This window comes from Mauremys reevesii, linkage group 1 (assembly GCF_016161935.1).
Source record: "Mauremys reevesii isolate NIE-2019 linkage group 1, ASM1616193v1, whole genome shotgun sequence".
Taxonomy (NCBI): Eukaryota; Metazoa; Chordata; order Testudines; family Geoemydidae; genus Mauremys; species Mauremys reevesii.
The window spans coordinates 222,447,416-222,466,635 of NC_052623.1; the positions used below are offsets into that span (position 1 = coordinate 222,447,416).

At 49.7% G+C, this 19,220-nt stretch overlaps 1 protein-coding gene across 5 annotated transcripts in view; it reads left to right on the forward strand.

The window, feature by feature from the left end:
• Nucleotides 1-19,220, forward strand: part of LOC120403997 (antigen WC1.1-like) — an 83,744-nt gene that overhangs the window by 33,624 nt on the left and 30,900 nt on the right. For 4 of the 5 annotated variants that reach the window (XM_039536039.1, XM_039536015.1, XM_039536027.1 and 1 more), the window contains 2 exons: nt 12,939-13,253; nt 13,489-13,803. In XM_039536039.1, the coding sequence (XP_039391973.1) occupies nt 12,939-13,253; nt 13,489-13,803 (630 nt within the window). The remainder of the gene's footprint in view (nt 1-12,938; nt 13,254-13,488; nt 13,804-19,220) is intronic. The other variant, XM_039536034.1, reaches the window with a different exon arrangement.

Here is a 19,220-nt window from a genome sequence, read left to right on the forward strand (position 1 = left end):
ATTTAATCTGCAGAAGAGGAAAGTGAGGGGGGATTTGATAGCAGCCTTCAACTACTTGAAAGGGGGTTCCAAAGAGGATGGGGTTAGGCTGTTCTCAATGGCGGCAGATGACAGAACAAGAAACAATGGTCCCAAGTTGCAGTGGGGGAGGTCTAGGTTGGATATTAGGAGACTATTTCTCTAGGAGGCTGGTGAAGCACTGGAATGGGTTACCTAGGGAAGTGGTAGAATATCCATCTTTAGAGGTTTTTAAGGCCCAGCTTGACAAAACCCTGTCTGGGATGATTTAGTTGGTGATGGTCCTGCTTTGAGCAGGGGGTTGGACTAGATGACCTCCTGAGGTCTCTTCCAACCCTAATATTTTATGATTCTATGCCCAATTATGTCGACAGGAGAGCGCTCTCCCATCGACGTAATGCGTCTTCACCAGACATGCTAAATCGGCACCGCTGCATCTATACAGTGGCACTGATGTAGTGTGGTAGCGAAGAGAAGCCCTAACAGTTCACTTGTGTGCTTTGATCTATCCCATTTCCAAGCACTAGGGAAATGTTAGTGCGCAGCAGCAGGCTCCACACGGACACTCAGTGTGCAGCAGGCTACTGCAAGGTAAATTTATGCCCTAGTTTGCCAAAAACTAAGTGCGTGTAGAGAGAAACCCTGAGACTGGATGAGGCATCTAGGGAGGGAAACTAGGGCTTGGGGCAGACAGGACAACTCACGGCAAGGATATGTGTGAAAAACAGATCAGCTGAGGACCCCAGAGGGGAGGGACAGCACAGAGAACAGGGGGTGAAGTAGGACTTGTCTGGGGAAGCCAGAGGTGAAGTCTAGCACTGGCTTGGCAAGGAGACTGGGACTGGGGATGAGAAGCTTGAGGAGTGGAGATGGGAACTGTGTAGACAAGGAGAATGGGACTGCAAAAGAGCAAGGGATGGAGAAGAGAAAGGACTGGGACAGGGAGAGCTTGGAGGGGATGAGGCAGAAGGGGTTAGGTTTGGGGGAACAGGGGAAGAAGGGTCTGTCACTACCAGAACACACACCTCTCCAGAGCCTGGAATGGATCCCAGTATCCCTGAGTTTTGCCATTCCCCTGCTGTCAGCAAATATCTGTCAAACCCTCCAACAAATTTTCTGATCCACAAAGAGGATGACAACCTACTACTACTGTCAGTTACTCCATTAGCTCAAGTGGCAGTGGTTTCTGTGATGGATCTAAAGGTTCCAACCCTGCTCATGACCCATGTGGGTGTCACAGGGTTGCCATCTTTCTAATGGCTAGTAATTGGATACTCAAGTCTCTACCCCATGCCCTGCCTCTTCCTCCCAAGGCCACGCCCTTCTCCACCTCTTCCCCCGCTCCTACTCCACCTCTTTCCTTGAGGCCCCGCCCCTTCTCTGTCTCTTCCCATTGCTCACTTTCCCCTCCCCCCCATCTTCACTCACTGGATAGTCTGAAGGAGCCTGTCTGCTGGTACGAAGCCACCCCCGCTGAGCAGGGGCTGGCACAGATTAATGACCTGGTGCTTTGCCGCGCCCAGTGGAAACCAGACTTTTGGTTCAGCACCATTTAGGTCTGTTTTTTTTCAGTTTGCTTTCCTTAAAAACCTAGGGAATTATGCACAAACCTTTACTTGTAAGGCACATTAAGTTTGCAAAGTTGAGCAGTAAAAAATAAGGAAATGGCAGAATTAAAGCTGTCTTTGCAACTTTATTTTGGCCCACCTGTACGGATGTGTTAAGATACCATCTTTAATTACGTGATACCAAGCTATTTTCTCGATGAGGAATTAAAGTCTATCCCAGCCTTTGCCACAGAGTTCCTGTGTGATCCTTGGCAAGTCACTGAAACCAAATGTTTCCCAGGTGGTCATTAATTGTGTGTTCCTCATTTTATGGGTGGCCCCCTTGTAACCGTGGGGGTCTGATTTGCAGAAGTGCTGAGCACTCGCTGCTGTAAACTGAAGTCAGTAGGTGCTGTGCTCTGAACATACTAAGTGCTGTATAATGCTAAGGACTCTGAAAAATCAGGACCTGGTGTCTCATATTCGGCACCCAAAATCAGTCGACACTTCTGATCATTTTGTCCATAGTGTCTCTGGGCTTCAGTTCCCCATGTGTAAAATGGAGATAACAACACTTCCCTTCCTCCCAGGGGTGTTGTGAAGAGAAATTATTTAATGTTTGTGAAGCACTCAGCTGCCATAGAAATGAGCCACAGAGAAGCCCATGAGGAAATGAACAATTCTGTTTTGGGAGTTCACTTTGGATGATGTGCAGTACATAGGGGCTGGGGCCACACATTGAACAAGGAGTATAACAAGAACTATTGACCATCCACCCATTCAGTCAGCACCACGTGTCCTGTGCACTGAATGAGGCAGGGTCCTGGGGCAAAAATAGCATTTGATCATGTAATTAAAGGCTGTCACAATGCAAATACAAAAGGGACTAATTAAGGTTACAGAGGACAGCACAAGTGTGACATTCTGAATGTTTGAGTGCTCAGCTTCACAAATGTAACTTCCCTTTAGATACGGAGCTTCATAGATTTTAAGAGCAGAAGGAAGCATTAGATTATATAGTCTGGCATCCTGGGTAACAGGCTATAGAAGTTAATCCAGTTACTCCTGAACTGAACCCAATAATTTTTGTTTGGCTAAAGCACATTTTCCAGAAAGGCATCCAGTCTTCATCTAAATACTTCAGGAGGTGAATAATCTTCTGTTTCCCTTTTAGTTTCTTCCAATGGTTAATCACCCTCACTATGAAAAATGTGTGGCTTACTTCTAATATGACTTTATCTGGCTTTAACTTCCAGCCATTTGTTCTTGTTTTGCCTTTCTCCACTAGAATAAAGAGGCCTCTACTACAGGGTTTTGTCCCTGCACAAGTACTTATATAGTATAATCCCATCACCTCTTGGTCTTTTTAAAAATAAACAGATGGAGCTCCTAGAATCTCTCACTGCAAGGCAGCTTTTCAAGCCCTCAAATCATCTTTGTGGCTCTTCTCTGCACCCTTTCCATTTTTTTAAATATCCTTCTTTAAATATGGACAGCACAGCTGGATGCAGTATCGCTCTCAGCAAGCTGTATACAGAGGTAAAATCATGTCCCTGGTCAGAAATTATCCAAAAAAATGGAGCTTCATTGGAAAATGCTGGTTTGTTGAAGTCGACATTTCCCAAGAAATTGAGTTGGGTGCAATGAACTTTCTCCAGACCACAGGCTGGGTTGTGGCAGAAATCTGCATGGTTAAGTGCCAACTCTCTTGGGGTGCTCCAGCCAGCCCTGCCATGCAGACTGCCTTGGGGCCAGGTACCCCAGTCTTCTCAGGTCAGCTGCTCTGGGGTAGCTGCACCATGTAGACCAGCACCTATGGGCGCCAACTTATATGGGCTCGTGGAGCTAAAGCCCCAGGAATATTCAAAATCAGGGGCTCTGCTCCACCAATATTTGGAGCTAGGTTTCACCCCTTTAAATCCCAGCTGCGGCCGGGAATCAGAGGGCTCTGGGCTGCCCGCTGCTGCGGGGAGCCCAGAGCCTTTTAAATCCCAGCCGCGGCTGGGAATCAGAGGGCTCTCGGCTGCCCGCTGCTGCGGGGAGCCCAGAGCCCTTTAAATCCCAGCCGCGGCTGGGAATCAGAGGGCTCTGGGCTGCCCGCTGCAGCGGCGGGGAGCCCAGAGCCTTTTAAATCCCAGCCGCAGCCGGGAATCAGAGGGCTCTGGGCTGCCTGCTGCGGCGGGGAGCCCAGAGCCCTTTAAATCCCAGCCGCAGCCGGGAATCAGAGGGCTCTGGGCTGCCCGCTGCTGCGGGGAGCCTAGAGCCCTTTAAATCTCAGCCGCGGCTGGGAATCGGAGGGCTCTGGGCTGCCCGCAGGGGCAGAGAGCCCAGAGCCCTTTGAATGCCAGCCGCGGCGGCTGGGATTTAAAGGGCTCAGGGCTCCCCGCGGCTGCCAGCAGCTTAGAGCCCTTTGAATCCCAGCCCCTGGCTGCTGATTGCCCCCTCCCCAGACCCCTGCCCCAACTGCCCCCCAGGACCCCCACCCCCTATCTAAGCACCACTGGTCCTTGTCCCCCGTTACCCACTACCGAGACAACTGCCCCTAACTGCCCCTTGGGACCCCAGCCACTATCTAAGCCTCCCTTCTCCTTGTCCCCAACTGCCCCCTCCTGAGACCCCACCCAACTTCCCCCCAGGACCCCACCCTCTACCTGTCCCCTGATAAACCTCCTAGACTCCCATGCCTATCCAATTGCTGCCTGTCCCCTGACTGCCCCTCCAAACCTCTGCCCCATCCAACCCCCCCTGCTCCTTGTCCCTTGACTGGCCCCTGGAATCCCCTACCCCTTCTCCAACCTCGTAATCTTGTGGCACTGACGCGTTGTAGGTTCATTTTATATCGGCTTACAGGGCGGGAGCGGGGGGAGGGGGCACCACCATTTTGGGCCCCACCAAAAATTATACAAACCTGCCGCCTATGCCAGCACCAGAGACCCTGGTGCTCTGTAATCTGCAGCTTCAGGGCAACCCTGCCATTGAGAAAGGAGTCATAGAATCATAGAATCTCAGGGTTGGAAGGGACCTCAGGAGGTCATCTAGTCCAACCCCCTGCTCAAAGCAGGACCAATCACCAACTAAATCATCCCAGCCAGGGCTTTGTCAAGCCTGACCTTAAAAACCTCTAAGGAAGGAGATTCCACCCCCTCCCTAGGTAACCCATTCCAGTTCTTCACCACCCTACTAGTGAAAAAGTTTTTCCTAATATCCAACCTAAACCTCACCCTCTGCAACTTGTGACCCTTACTCCTTGTTCTGTCATCTTCTACCACTGAGAACAGTCTAGATCCATCCTCTTTGGAACCTCCTTTAAGGTAGCTGAAAGCAGCTATCAAATCCCCCCTTATTCTTCTTCAGCCTCCCCCCGCGACAGCCAGCTGGCCCTCAGCACTCAGGAGGCAAGGAAGGGAGGGGGAAAGTAGCACACCACATCCTCACTCCTTTCCCCTGCCTCCCAAACGCTGCAAACCAGCTGATTGCTGCAGGCAGAAGGCAGGGGAGGGAAGGAGGATGCTGCGAGCTGCATCCTTGCTCCTCCCCACAGCCTCCCGAACGCCGCAAACTAGCCGATGGCCGCAGGGAGGAGGCAGGGAGGGAAGGGGGAGGCTGAGCCCCTTATCTCCCCCCAGCCTCCCGAATGCCGTAAGACAGCTGACCACTGTGGGCAGCAGGTACGGGGATCACTGGTCCGCAGGGTCCGCCAGTGGGTGGGGAGGGCATAGGGAGCCGATAGTGGGGCTGCAAGCCTGTTAAATACCTGTATTAAATTGCCTATTTAAAATTGTTTAAAATATATATAATGCCTTTTGTCTGGAAAAAAATATATACTCCTCCCTGGTCATTTGTCCAATCTTCCACTTCTTGTAAGCTTCTTTTTTGTGTTTAAGATCAGCAAGGATGTCACTGTTAAGCCAAGCTTGTCGCCTGCCCAATTAGGCCCAGGCCCTCTGGAGCAGGGGCTGGGCAACAGCAGTACAATTAGGCCCAGGCCCTCTGGAGCAGGGGCTGGGCAACAACAGTACAGTTAGGCCCAGGCCCTCTGGAGCAGGGGCTGGGCAACAACAGTACAGTTAGGCCCAGGCCCTCTGGAGCAGGGGCTGGGCAACAACAGTACAGTTAGGCCCAGGCCCACTGGAGCAGGGGCTGGGCAACAGCAGTACAGTTAGGCCCAGGCCCTAGCTCAGGGCGGGGCAGCAACAAACACAGGGCTCAGACCCTCCGGCAGGGCTGAGCAGCAGTTCAAGTTCAGGGACTCAGGTCCTCAGTCAGGAACTGAGCAAACAACCGGTAAGTCCAGACCTTTGGGTCGGGGTGCTAGTGTGAGGGGGGAGACTGCCACCCGTGAGTGGGGTGGCAGGGGGGACACAGGCCCACCCACTCCACTGTGTCCCAGCCCGGGGCCCTAGCAGCGGCGTGGATCCGCGGCAGTCAGTGGGGATCCTGGCCGAAACACACTGACATGGGCACGTCGGTGCCCGCAGCCTGACAGGGGTCGGCTACCCCCGGGCTACACTCCATTCCCCCCTCAGGGCCTACCTCGTCGGTCGCACTGGGTTCGGGCCAGTCCATCTGCATCGGCTCCTCTGGACCCGGGCTTGGCGGCAGGTCCGGCAGCTCCTCCGGGAAGTTGGGCCAGGACTGCTCGGGCGGCTCCTCCAGGTAACAGCAGGGCCTGGGGGGCTCCTCGTCGTAGCGGGTGCTCGGCAAGCCTGGGGGCTCCTCGTCGTAGCGGGCACTAGGCAATCCTGGGGGCTCCTCCCAGTACCGGCTCCGGGGAGGCTCTTCATCGTAGTGGGCGCAGGGAAGCTCCGGCCAGGCAGGGCAGTTGCCTTAGGCCGAGGAAGGCTCCCAGCCAGGAGCTCCCGCCGGCACGTCTGCTCGCGGCGGCGGCTGCCGTCTGACTGAGCTTTGGTGCACTCCTTTTCTACTTCCTGCCCCGCTCCTTGACTTCCAGGGGGCGGGGACTGATGGTGGAAGCTCCGCCCACTGGGGGGTTAGCAAGGGAGCTCCCTCTGCCGGGCAGGAGGGGAGCCACACCGACTCACTACACTCATTCACCTCATCCCCCTCGTCTGGTGGGAGTCTGCTATAGACCACCATGACATCACGCTTCTTGCTCACACTTCTGAACTCTCAGGTTTTTTTGCAGTTTCGTACTAGAGTTCTGAGCAGTCATACTGCTCTCTTACATACAATGAAACTCCCCCACCTTTTCTGCCCTGCCTGTCCCTCCTGAACTGTTTATATCTATCCATTACAGTACTCCAGTCATGTGAGTTATCTCATAGAATCATAGAATCTAAGGGTTGGAAGGGACCTCAGGAGGTCATCTAGTCCAACCCCCTGCTCAAAGCAGGACCAAACCCAACTAAATCATCCCAGCCAGGGCTTTGTCAAGCCTGACCTTAAAAACCTCTAAGGAAGGAGATTCCACTACCTCCCTAGGTAACCCATTCCAGTTCTTCACCACCCTACTAGTGAAAATGTTTTTCCTAATATCCAGCCTAAACCTCCCCCTCTGCAACTTGAGACCATTACTCCTTGTTCTGTCATCTTCTACCACTGAGAACAGTCTAGATCCATCCTCTTTGGAACCCCCTTTCAGGTAGTTGAAAGCAGCTATCAAATCCCCCCTCATTCTACTCTTCTGCAGACTAAACAATCCCAGTTCCCTCAGCCTCTCCTCATAAGTCATGTGCTCCAGCCCCCTAATAATTTTTGTTGCCCTCCGCTGGACTCTCTCCAATTTATCCACATCCGTCTTGTAGTGTGGGGCCCAAAACTGGACACAGTACTCCAAATGAGGCCTCACCAGTGCTGAGTAGAGGGGAATGATCACATCCCTTGATCTGCTGGAAATGCCCCTACTTATACAAACCAAAATGCCATTAGCCTTCTTGGCAACAAGGGCACACTGTTGACTCATATTCAGCTTTTCGTCCACCGTAACCCCTAGGTCTTTTTCTGCAGAACTGCTGCCCAGCCATTCGGTCCCTAGTCTGTAGCAGTGCATGGGATTCTTCCGTCCTAAGTGCAGGACTCTGCACTTGTCCTTGTTGAACCTCATCATATTTCTTTTGGCCCGATCCTCTAATTTGTCTAGGTCCCTCTGTATCCTAGCCCTACCCTCCAGCGTATCAACCACTCCTCCCAGTTTAGTGCCATCTGCAAACTTGCTAAGGGTGCAGTCCACACCATCCTCCAGATCGTTAATGAAGATATTGAATAAAACCGGCCCCAGCACGGACCCTTGGGGCACTCCACTTGATACCGGCTGCCAACTAGACATGGAACCATTGATCACTACCCGTTGAGCCCGACCATCTAGCCAGTTTTCTATCCACCTTACCGTCCATTCATCCAGCCCAGACTTCTTTAACTTGCTGGCAAGAATACTGTGGGAGACTGTATCAAAAGCTTTGCTAAAGTCCAGAAATAGTACATCCACTGATTTCCCCTCATCCACAGAGCCGGTTATCTCGTCATAGAAGGCAATTAGGTTAGTCAGGCATGACTTGCCCTTGGTGAATCCATGCTGACTGTTCCTGACCACTTTCCCCTCCTTTAAGTGGTTCAGGATTGATTCCTTGAGGACCTGTTCCATGATTTTTCCAGGGACTGAGGTGAGACTGACTGGCCTGTAGTTCCCTGGATCTTCCTTCTTCCCTTTTTTAAAGATGGGCACTACATTAGCTTTTTTCCAGTCATCCGGGTCCTCCCCCGATCGCTATGATTTTTCAAAGATAATGGCCAATGGCTCTGCTATCTCATCGGCCAACTCCTTTAGCACCCTCGGATGCAGCGCATCCGGCCCCATGGACTTGTGCTCGTCCAGCTTTCCTAAATAGCCCCGAACTACTTCTTTCTCCACAGAGAGCTGGTCACCTCCTCCCCATACCGTGCTGCAGAGTGCAGCTGTCTGGGAGCTGACCTTGTCTGTGAAGACAGAGGCAAAAAAAGCATTGAATACACTAGCTTTCTCCACATCCTCTGTCACTAGGTTCCCTCCCTCATTCAGCAAGGGACCCACACTTTCCTTGACTTTCTTCCTGTTGCTAACATACCTAAAGAAACCCGTCTTGTTACTCCTAACATCTCCGGCTAGCTGCAACTCCAAGTGTGATTTGGCCTTCCTGATTTCACACCTGCATGCCTGAACAATACTTTTATACTCCTCCCTGGTTATTTGTCCAATCTTCCACTTCTTGTAAGCTGTTCTTTTGTGTTTAAGACGAGCAAGGATTTCACTGTTAAGCCAAGCTGGTCGCCTGCCATATTTACTTTTCTTCCTACACATTGGGATGGTTTGTTCCTGCAACCTCAGTAAGGTTTCTTTGAAATACAGCCAGCTTTCCTCGACTCCTTTCCCCGTCATGTTATTCTCCCAGGGGACCTTGCCCATCAGTTCCCTGAGGGAGTCGAAGTCTGCTTTTCTGAAGTCCAGGGTCTCTGTTCTACTGCTTTCCCTTTTTCCTTGTGTCAGGATCCTGAACTCGACCATCTCATGGTCACTGCCTCCCAGGTTCCCATCCACTATTGCTTCCTCTACTATTTCTTCCCTGTTTGTGAGCAGCAGGTCAAGAAGAGCTTTTCCCCTAGTTGGTTCCTCCATCACTTGCACCAGGAAATTGTCCCCTACACTTTCCAGAAACTTCCTGGATTGCCTGTGCACTGCTGTATTGTTCTCCCAGCAGATATCGGGGTGATTAAAGTCACCCATGAGAACCAGGGCCTGTGATCTAGCAACTTCTGTTAGTTGCTGGAAGAAAGCCTCGTCTCACCAAGTCTCTATCATTCCAATCACATCATAATTCCATGACTGTGCCAGGACTTCCAGTTCTCCCTGCTTGTTTCCCAGGCTTCTTGCATTTGTGTATAGGCACTTAAGATAACTCGCTGATGGACCTGCTTTCTCAGTATGAGACAGGAGTCTTCCCATCTTGTGCTCTACTGCGCGCACTTCCTCCTGGTATCCACTTCGCCACTTACCTCAGAGCTATGGTCTCCTTACCCCGGTAAACCTATTTTAAAGCCCTCCTCACTAGGTTAGCCAGCCTGCTTGTGAAGATGCTCTTCCCTCTCTTTGTCACATGGAGCCCGTCTCTGCCTAGCAATCCTCCTTCTTGGAACACCATCCCATGGTCAAAGAATCCAAAGCCTTCTCTCCAACACCACCTGCGTAGCTATTCCTTAACTTCCACGATTCGACAGTCTCTACCTTCTTCCACAGGGAAGGTGGACGAGAACACCACTTGCACCTCAAACTCCTTTATCCTTCTTCCCAGAGCCACGTAGTCTGCAGTGATCTGCTCAAGGTCATTCTTGGCAGTATCATTCTTGCCCATGTGGAGAAGCAGGAAGGGGTGGCGATCTGAGGGCTTGATGAGTCTCAGCAGTGTCTCAGTCACATCGTTAATCCTAGCTCCTGGCAAACAGCACACTTCTCAGCTTTCCCGATTGGGATGGCAGATAGATCGCTCAGTCCCCCTGAGGAGGGAGTCCCCGATCACCACCACCCTCCTCCTTCTCTTCGGAGTGGCGGTTGTAGAACCCCCAACCCTAGGACAGTGCATCTCATGCCTTCCAATTGGTGGAGTCTCCTTCTGCTCCCTTCCTTCAGATGTACCATCTAGTCCACTCTCTGCATTAGTACCTGTGGAGAGAACATGAAAACGGTTGCTCACCTGTATCTGCATTGCTGGTACATGGACACTCCTCTTTCTTCTTCTGGAGGTCACATGCTGCCAATTTTCTTCACTGTCCTTCTGTCCCCCCTGCTCAGCCTGCTCTGATTCTTCAGAAGGTTGTGCCCGTAGAAGCATATCCTGACATCTGTACAGGAAATCTTCATTTTCTCTTATGCAACGTAGGGTTGATACTTGTTTCTCCAGACCTTGAACCTTCTCTTCCAATATGGAGACCAGCTTGCACTTTGTACAGACAAAGTTGCTTCTGTCCCCCTCTTTAACCAGGGCTCATCTCCCAGCTCCACAGCAGGGAATTTAGAAATCTTGCAGTGGGATCCCAATTCCCAGGGTCTGCTGCTCTGAGGCAGCCCTGTGTTGCAGACTGCCCAGACTGGGGACCCCAGAGCTTCGAGACTCCCAGGCCAGTGGGCTATTTGGGACACCATCTGGCCCAGAAATCTGGAAGCCCAGGGGTCCCCAGTCCAAGGCTGTCTGCATGGTGAGGCTGCCCAAGAGCCACACATCCTGGGAGCCCCATCAGCAGCTGAGAGAAATTGACATTTTTGTTTTAATCTTAGCACTGGTGAAACTGACAAGAATGTCAGTGTCGCTCAGCATCTGTAGGTGTCCCTGGGAGCAAATTTCATGTTGGACACTCCATGTGTTGGTGTTTCCAGAACAAATTGTTGAGGGGTTTCTGGTTCACAGGAAGTTTTGAAATAGCGAAATTTCCTGTGAGCTGGAAATCCTGCATTTCAGCCAGATCCTCTCACAGGCCCCCTGTTTAAACCTCCAAGGATCATCTCAGCCTTTTCAAAGCATCTCCCTGGGAGCTCTAGTTCAGTTGCTTGTCCACTATGACCCCTGTGAAGACCACGGGAGAGATCTGTAGGTTTATGTATATTATGTGTTACCCCTGTTGCTTTTATTGCTGTTTTGCCATTTCCTACCAGGGTTCAAAGAGTAACTGCTGCTGGAGCTCCCCACATGTCCCAGCAAGGCAGACAATGGCTACAGAGACCCCAGTCACTGGTACTTAACTGACACTACAGGGGTCAAGGCCTTTGAACTTTTGCCTCTGACCAAGCCGGGCACAACCCCCCTAGCTTGGGAGAGGGGAGGGGCCCTTCAAGTGGGAAAATTAGACAAAGAGCTTGGAAACTATGAAAAGAGGAGCCCTGATGAACAGAGAGGGAGAGGCAGGGTCTTTGGGGAAGGAGAGTGAACCCAGTCCCCAGAAGCAGGGGTACCTGGGATGGGTTGGGCCAGCCCAGGTTTTGAGGGAAATGCTGAGGATTAGGTAAGACATATGCCTGTTGGCCTTTAGTTGCTTTAATACTTTTCTCTCTGGTCACTGTGTTCCATGGATACATAAATAATATCACTCTCCTGGGCCTGGTACTATTCAATATTTTTATTAATGATTTAGATGATGGAGTAGACAATCAACTCATCAAATGTGTGGATGACACAAACCTGGGAGGGGTCACAAGCTGTTTGGATGAGAGTATTAGAATTCATAATGACCTTGATATATTGGAGAATTGGTTTGAAATCCATAAATAAAAATTCAGTAAAGACAAGTACAAAATTCTAGACTTTGGAAGGAAAAAATCAAATGCAAAAAATCCAAAACGAGGAGTAACTGACTAGGCAGCAGTTCTGCAGAAAATGTTCTGGGGTTATACTGGATCACAGACTGAAATGGGTGATGCTGTTTTTAAAACAGGAAATGTCCTTCTGGATTATATTAACAGAATTGTCCTACATAAGACAGAGGAGGTAATTGTCCTGCTTTACTCAGCACTGGAGAGGCCTCAGCTGGAGCACTGTGTCCAGTTTTGGGCTCTCTCTCTATGATGGGTAGGTAGGACATGAAATAATCCACTTAGATTGCATCAAGGGAGAGTCTGGTCAGATATTAGGAAAAACTTTCTAACTATAAGGATAGTTAAGTACTGGGACAAGGTGCCAAGAGAGGTTGTGGAATCCCCGTCACTGGTGACTTTTAAGAACAAGTTTGACAAACATCTATCAGGGATGGACTAGGTATACTTAAACCTGTCTTGGTGTCGAGGTATGGACTAGCTGACTTCGTGAGGTTCCTTCCAGTCCTACATTTCTATTTATTCCAAGATTTTATAAACTAGTCCAGCCTGCCAATTTTTTAAAAAGTTTATCCCTAGTAGATACTGTTTAACATCTTCCTTAGTTACCAATGGGCTGCAGAGTGGTTCACCCTCTTCACATAGTATGAATACACATCCTGCTTCTATCCAAAACCAGAAATGTTTATTGAACACCTCTGCCTTATTTGCATCATTATGAAATATTTTACCATATCCATTTGTAATGGGCCTACACCTTTGTTAGGATTTGTTTGGTTGGTTTTGCTCCTAATATACTTTAAAAAATTCTCATTATTGTTCTTAGCTCTGCCAACTATGTATTTGTCCCAGATAGCTTTAGCTTCTCTTATAGATTTTCTATATTTCATAACTTCTAATGTATATTGATTGCTAGTGAATTCCTCTCTTTCCATTTGTTGTACATTGTGTTTTTTCATTTCTAATTGCTGCCTGCACTGCCCCACTGCACCAGGATGGGCTTTTGGACAAAGTTATAGGGCAGTGGAACATCTAACTCCCTAAAGCTCCTTTGTAATTTTCATCCTTCATTGGTTTTCTAGGACATGTTGAGCTCCAGCTGGTTGGAGGGGACAGTGCCTGCTCAGGACGTGTGGAAGTAAGACATAGAGACACCTGGGCTACAATCTGTGATGCACACTTTGATCTCAAAGCTGCCAGTGTTATCTGTAAAGGACTACAGTGTGGAACAGCTGTATCTATCCCAGGAGGAGCTCACTTCGGAAAAGGACAAGGACCAATCTGGACTGAGGAATTCCAGTGTGTAGGGAATGAGTCACACCACGTGTACTGTCCCAGGATATCATACGGGAATCAAACGTGCTCACATGCAAATGATGCCAGTGCCATATGCTCACGTAAGAATTTGGCACAATGTCTCTAAAATCCCAGTGTTGTGCATTCTAGAGTAGGGTGCAGCAATAAATGATCTCACTCAGTAGGGAGCTGGGATAATAGAGCTGGTATCAGCTTCTAGTAAAACCTCAACAATCCAATATAATCGGGATGGGTTCAATCTCCCTGACTTTCCTTTTCTTAGATATAAAATAGCTCCAAGACTCCCCCTCTAAACCCCTTCTCCCTTCTCCCCAGGGCACACAGGTTTCCGGCTGGTGAACAGCAGCACAGTGTGCTCAGGAAGGGTGGAGATCCAGGTTCTTGGTGCCTGGGGAACCCTCTGTGACTCACGCTGGGATTTACCAGATGCCAACGTTCTCTGTCATCAGCTCAACTGTGGATTGGCTGTATCAGCACCAGGAGAAGCATATTTTGGAAAGGGAATTGGCTCTGTCTGGACAGACACATTTCACTGTAATTGGCATGAGCCTCATTTATGGCATTGCCCTGTTACTGCCCTGGGGGCCTCTAAGTGCTCACACGACAATGATGCCAGTGTGATTTGCTCAGGTAAGCGTAATTCTGGATTAATGACACTGCCCCCAGAGCAGGGGACACTCAAGGCACAAGACGGGTGGGGGAGCTAGTTTCTAAAGCATGTATAATAATAATTAAAATATTACAAGTAAAAGTAAAATAAATATTATCACAAAAGAATAGTTATGACCTAGGAAAGCCTTGGATTCTCCAGGAAGAGTTTCAGCAAAGATGTGCTTATGCAGGGCAGTAAAGCAGGGACAGAATTTGTCCTTAGTGTTTCATAAATGTCACCAACTCACTGTCCCCATCCTTCTTCAAATCATTACTCTTGTAGTTACTGGGAGAGCCGCCCCCTACATGGAGGTTGCTTCACACTTTCTATTATAAAATATTCTCTCCACCTTCTGGAGAAGCCCTCGTGCCTTCATTGCTTGCAGCAGGCCTTTGCAATTCAGCAAGGGGGTCAGTGCTGGGGCCAGGAGAGCACCTCCCCTTACTTCAGTGAAATTTCTTCCATTTTGGCTGCATTATAAACTGCTGAAAATAACGATTTCCCTGAAGATATTTTTGGTAGCATGACACAAAGAATGTAGCACTTTCTCTCACTTAAAAAAAATCACACCTTTCCAGTGGGAAAAATGGGTGGGCGTGAGGGTGGGGTGGGAATAAAAAGGGGGAGAAATGAGGAGAATCTGTAAACTGTAAAATGGAAATGGAAACAGGGGCGGCTCTAGCCATTTCGCCGCCCCAAGCACGGCGGCACGCAGCGGGGGGTGCTCTGCCGGTCGCCAGTCCCGCAGCTCCGGTGGACCTCCCGCAGACGTGCCTGAGGAGGGTCTACTGGTCCCACGGCACTGGTGGACCTCCTGCAAGCATGCCTGCGGATGCTCCACCGAAGCCGTGGGACCAGCGGACCCTCCGCAGGCACGCCTGCGGGAGGTCCACCGGAGCTGCCTGCCGCCCTCCCAGCGACCGGCAGAGTGCCCCCCGTGGCATGCCGCCCCAAGCACGTGCTTGGCGTGCTGGGGCCTGGAGCCGCCCCTGAATGGAAAACTAAGTTTTTGTTTCCAGAAGTTGAAATGAAACAATATTTTAGTTAGAATCTGAACAATAATTCTCATTCTGTTTTTAAAGGTTAAAATCTTGGTTCTGCTTCAGAAATCCAGAGAAAAACTGAAATATTTCATTTGAAAAATACTTCACAGGAAAAAAATTGGGGTTTCATCAAGCTCTAATATTTACCTTACATACAAAAAAGAGAGAGAGAGAGAGAGAGAGAGAGAAGGATAATATTATTTAGTGAAAGTCAAATACTCAAAAGTTAGGAAATACCAGCAGTAAGGTTGTCTGTACATTGCTAATTCTCCCTGCCCCCTTATGCATATACATTATGATACAGTCTAATTGCAGGCACACATACTGTTTGTTCCACTCAGCTCCTGCATCATTCACTGCACTGGGTGGATGGTGCCCATGGTAACATTTTCAAAAGTACCAAGTGATTTACGGACTTAACTGCCATTTGCATAAGTCATTTATGAGCCCCAGTACCATGGAGACTTCAACTTCTCTTTGCCTAGGTCCCACTTTCAAAAGGGACTTAGGTTCTTGGTCATTAAGGCACTTTTGAAAGTTTTACCTCTGGTGATTAAAGCCAAAATTTTAAAAGTCTCCACGAACTTGTGGTGGTGGGGCACTAACTGGAGACTCCCAAGAGCCTGATTCTGTAGCACTTGATGTGTTCAAAGTACTGTCCAGACATTAGTTAATCCTCACAACACTCCTGGGCAGTAGGTGGGTATCATCACCATCTCCTTTTTACAGATGGTGAAAGTGAGGGGATGTGAGGCCTTGCTCAGGTCACTCAGAATTGTCAGACACGGTTACGGCTTTGCCTCAGCAAGTGAGAGCTTTGCTGCTGTTCAGCTAGTCTCAGCTCCCTGCCACACCAGCTTGCCTGCCCGGCTAGCAACTCCTCAGGATTCTGCCAGTCCAAACCTCGCCTTACAGGGAACCATCAATGAATCCCAGTGCCCGAGTTCCCCGGAGACGTCATTCGGCCGCGGTCAGTCCCTCTCACTGGGTACTCACAGAAGTTATCAAGTGAACTGCCTCCAAAGAGACAGCGGCCTGCTAGTTTGGCTCAGGATTTTACCCTTCAGTTTCGTACACAGCACTGCGGTGGTTTTGTAATAAAACTAGAGTGAGTCTATTAACAAAGAACAGGTATTTAAGGTATAAGTATTAACAATGGAAGATACAGGTATAGTTACAAGTAAAACAAAACATACTTTCTAGTGACTAAAACTTAACTCCAAAAAGTTAGTGTCTCTGTCTAAGCAGATTTCTCACCTAGAGTCAGTTCCAGCTACTCTTGGGTTCCAAGTCAAGAGGATCCACTTTTCATGAGCTCAAAGGGTGCTGCTCTCCCTTTGTCTCCTAGGTGATGGATAACGAAATGGCTTTTTGCCTCTGCTCATATCTTCCCAAAGTTCATTCACCCTGTTTGAAGGGGCAAGAAGGACATGGATCAATCTGGTCTCCATCAAGATTGTTAAGTGGTCATCGTCCCCCACTTACTTGCCTGCTGGCTTTGTTTACCTTACATTTAAATGGGCTTTTCTTTGTCTTTGCTCTCACCTTGGTTAATTTACAATGGAGACATGGTCAAGCCCATGAAACAACAGCCCTTTGTTTAGAACAGCTGGGCTTAGGCACACATTTTAGGAACATATTTCCAGCACACAGCTATCGTTCTTTAAACCCTGCCAGGTGTCCAGTTTTCAACCAGAACTCCCAGTTGAAAAGGAGCCCTGCAGCTCCAGCATTGCTGACCAAGCCATTAAAAGTCCAGTTGGTGGCGCAACCAGGCTAAGGCAGGCTCCCTGCCTGCCCTGGCTCTGTGCAGCTCCATGTCCCTGCAGCCCCTAGGTGCAGGGGTGGCCAGGGAAGCCCCGAGCGCTGGCTTCGCAGCTGCCATTGGCCAGGAACTGCAGCCAATGGGAGTTGTGGGGGCAGGCGGTGCGCACCGCACAGAGCCACCTGGCCTTGCCTTTGCCTAGGGACCGGACATGCCGGCCGCTTCGGGGAGCAGCGCAGAGTCAGGGCAAGAAGGGAGCCTGTCTTAGCCCCACTGCCTCAATGACTGGGAGCGGCCTGAGGTAAGCACCGTTCGGCCGGAGCCCGCACCCCAAACCTCCACCTGCACCCCAACCTCCTGCCCCAGGTCATAACCCCATCCTGCACCCTAATTCCCTCCCAGACCTCACCCCTACCGCCACCTCAATCCTCTGGCCCAGACCTGAGCCCCCTCCGTCACCCTAACTCCATCCCAGAGCCCACGCCCCAGCCCCCTATCACAGCCCTGAGCCCCCTCCTGCACCCAAACTCTCTCCTGGAACCTGCACCCCAATCTCCTACCCAAGCCCTGAGCCCCATTCCTGCACCCAAACTACCTACCAGAGTCCACACCCACACTTGCACCCCTATCCCCTGCCCCAGGCCTCAGTGCCTTCCTGCACCCAAACTCCCTCCTGGAGCCTGCACCCCGAACCACCTTCTGTACCTCAACTTCCTGCCCCAGCCCTGAACCCCTACTACATCCCAAATCCCTCATTCCTGACTCCACCCTAGAGCCCACACCCTCAGCCAGAGCCTGCACCCCCTCCCAAACCCCAACCCCCTTGGCCCCAGCCCGGAATCCCTTCCTGCATCCTAAACCCCTCATCCCCAACCGCATGCCAGATCCTGCACCCCCAGATGGAGCCCACACCCCAACCACCTACCCCAACCCAGTGAAAGTGAGTGAGGATGGAGGAGAGCGAGTGATGGGGGGAGGGGGGCTGGAGTGAGTGGGGGCAGGGCCTCATAGAAGGGGAGGGGCAGGGCAAAGGTGTTCAGTTTTATGCAATTGAAAAGTTGGCAACCCTACCCGTTCATACACCACACAACAATATTAATGACCAGCGAGATACCAGTTTGTATAACTGTCATAAACAGTTAGTTAAGGGTTAAGGTTTTGTTTTCGACCTGTAAAGGGTTAACAAGCAGTACCTGCGGACACCTGACCAGAGGACCAATCAGGGACAAGATAATTTCAAATCCCTGTGGAGGGAAGTTTTTTTTTTCCTGTTCTTGGTTTTTTTAGAGAGTCTCTCTTGGGAGTTGAGAGAGTCCAGACATCTTAATCAAGTCCTCCCAGGTTTCTGCAATAAATTCTTCTATTCAAGCTAGTGAGTATTAGCAAGGAACTAGTATTCTTATACTTTTATTTCTGTATTTGCAATTCTGTGTTTTGCTATAGAATTTCTTTAATTCTGTACTGTTATTGCTTTTACTGAGAAAGAAGGGAGGGGGGATTCTCTCCAGAGATTGATAAGTTTAGACCCTGTGTATTGTTCCATCTTGGTTACAGAGACAGTTACTTTCTTTTTATTCTTTAATAAATCTTTTCTGTAAAGGACTTGGTTGATCTTTCCTTGGGTGGATTCTCAGGGAAAGGGGAGGAGGGAGGTATCCCTCTGTAGTTGGATTCCGGTATCTCTCCTAGGAAAAGGGAGGGGGAAGGAAGCACGGGGGAATGGTTTATTTCTCCTAGGTGTAAGAACTCCATAGATTTGGGGCTCTTGGGATCCCCAAGGATTTTGGGGAAGGACTGTGTCCCAATACACGTACCTTATTGGGTGGTGGCAGCTTTTACCAGATCTAAACTAGGATTTTAGTTTAGAGATAAATTCATGCAGGTCCCCATATTGGAACCCAACAGCTCTAAGTGGGAGTGAGACCTATGACATGGTTGGCAGAGGTGACGAACCTGAGAGCTAGGTTGGCTGAAGGGAATACAGTTTTTCTAACCAGGCTTTTGTTACAAGTGTTGCCGGCACAGAGGCCCGAGGCGACAGCAACAGTGGTTCGTTGCCCGGTGTGCTTCGCTTCCAATAAACACACCAAGGTGGAGAAGCAAAAACCAGGTTTATTTGAGCCCAGATAAGGTGCAAGGGAGACATAGCAATCTCAAATCCTGCACACCGATACAAGCGCTTTTCCTCTCTTTATACATAACTTCAGCTAAGCATTCCCATCACCCCCACACTCCTCCTCTCCCCCCACCTTTCATTCCCATGCAGCAAATACACTTTGCAATAGCAATCACATGAAGCAGTTAAGTCATACTTGGCAAAAACCACCTTAGCTCGTTAGCAACTCTTCTGTGATCAGTTATCTGTACTTTCCCACCGTGGGGGCTACGTTCTCATGCATATAACTTTAATTACAGCACCTGCTTTCCACCTATCTTATTTAATATTGGCTACATCTAGTATCAAGCAGCCTTGCCGCTGCCAGTAATTAGCACATAACACAAAAGGTTACAAAAGTTTAGTAAGGCTTTACACTTTACATAAAGGTACTTTGGGTCACATAGGCCCAAAGCCATCCTCCCGAGTTAC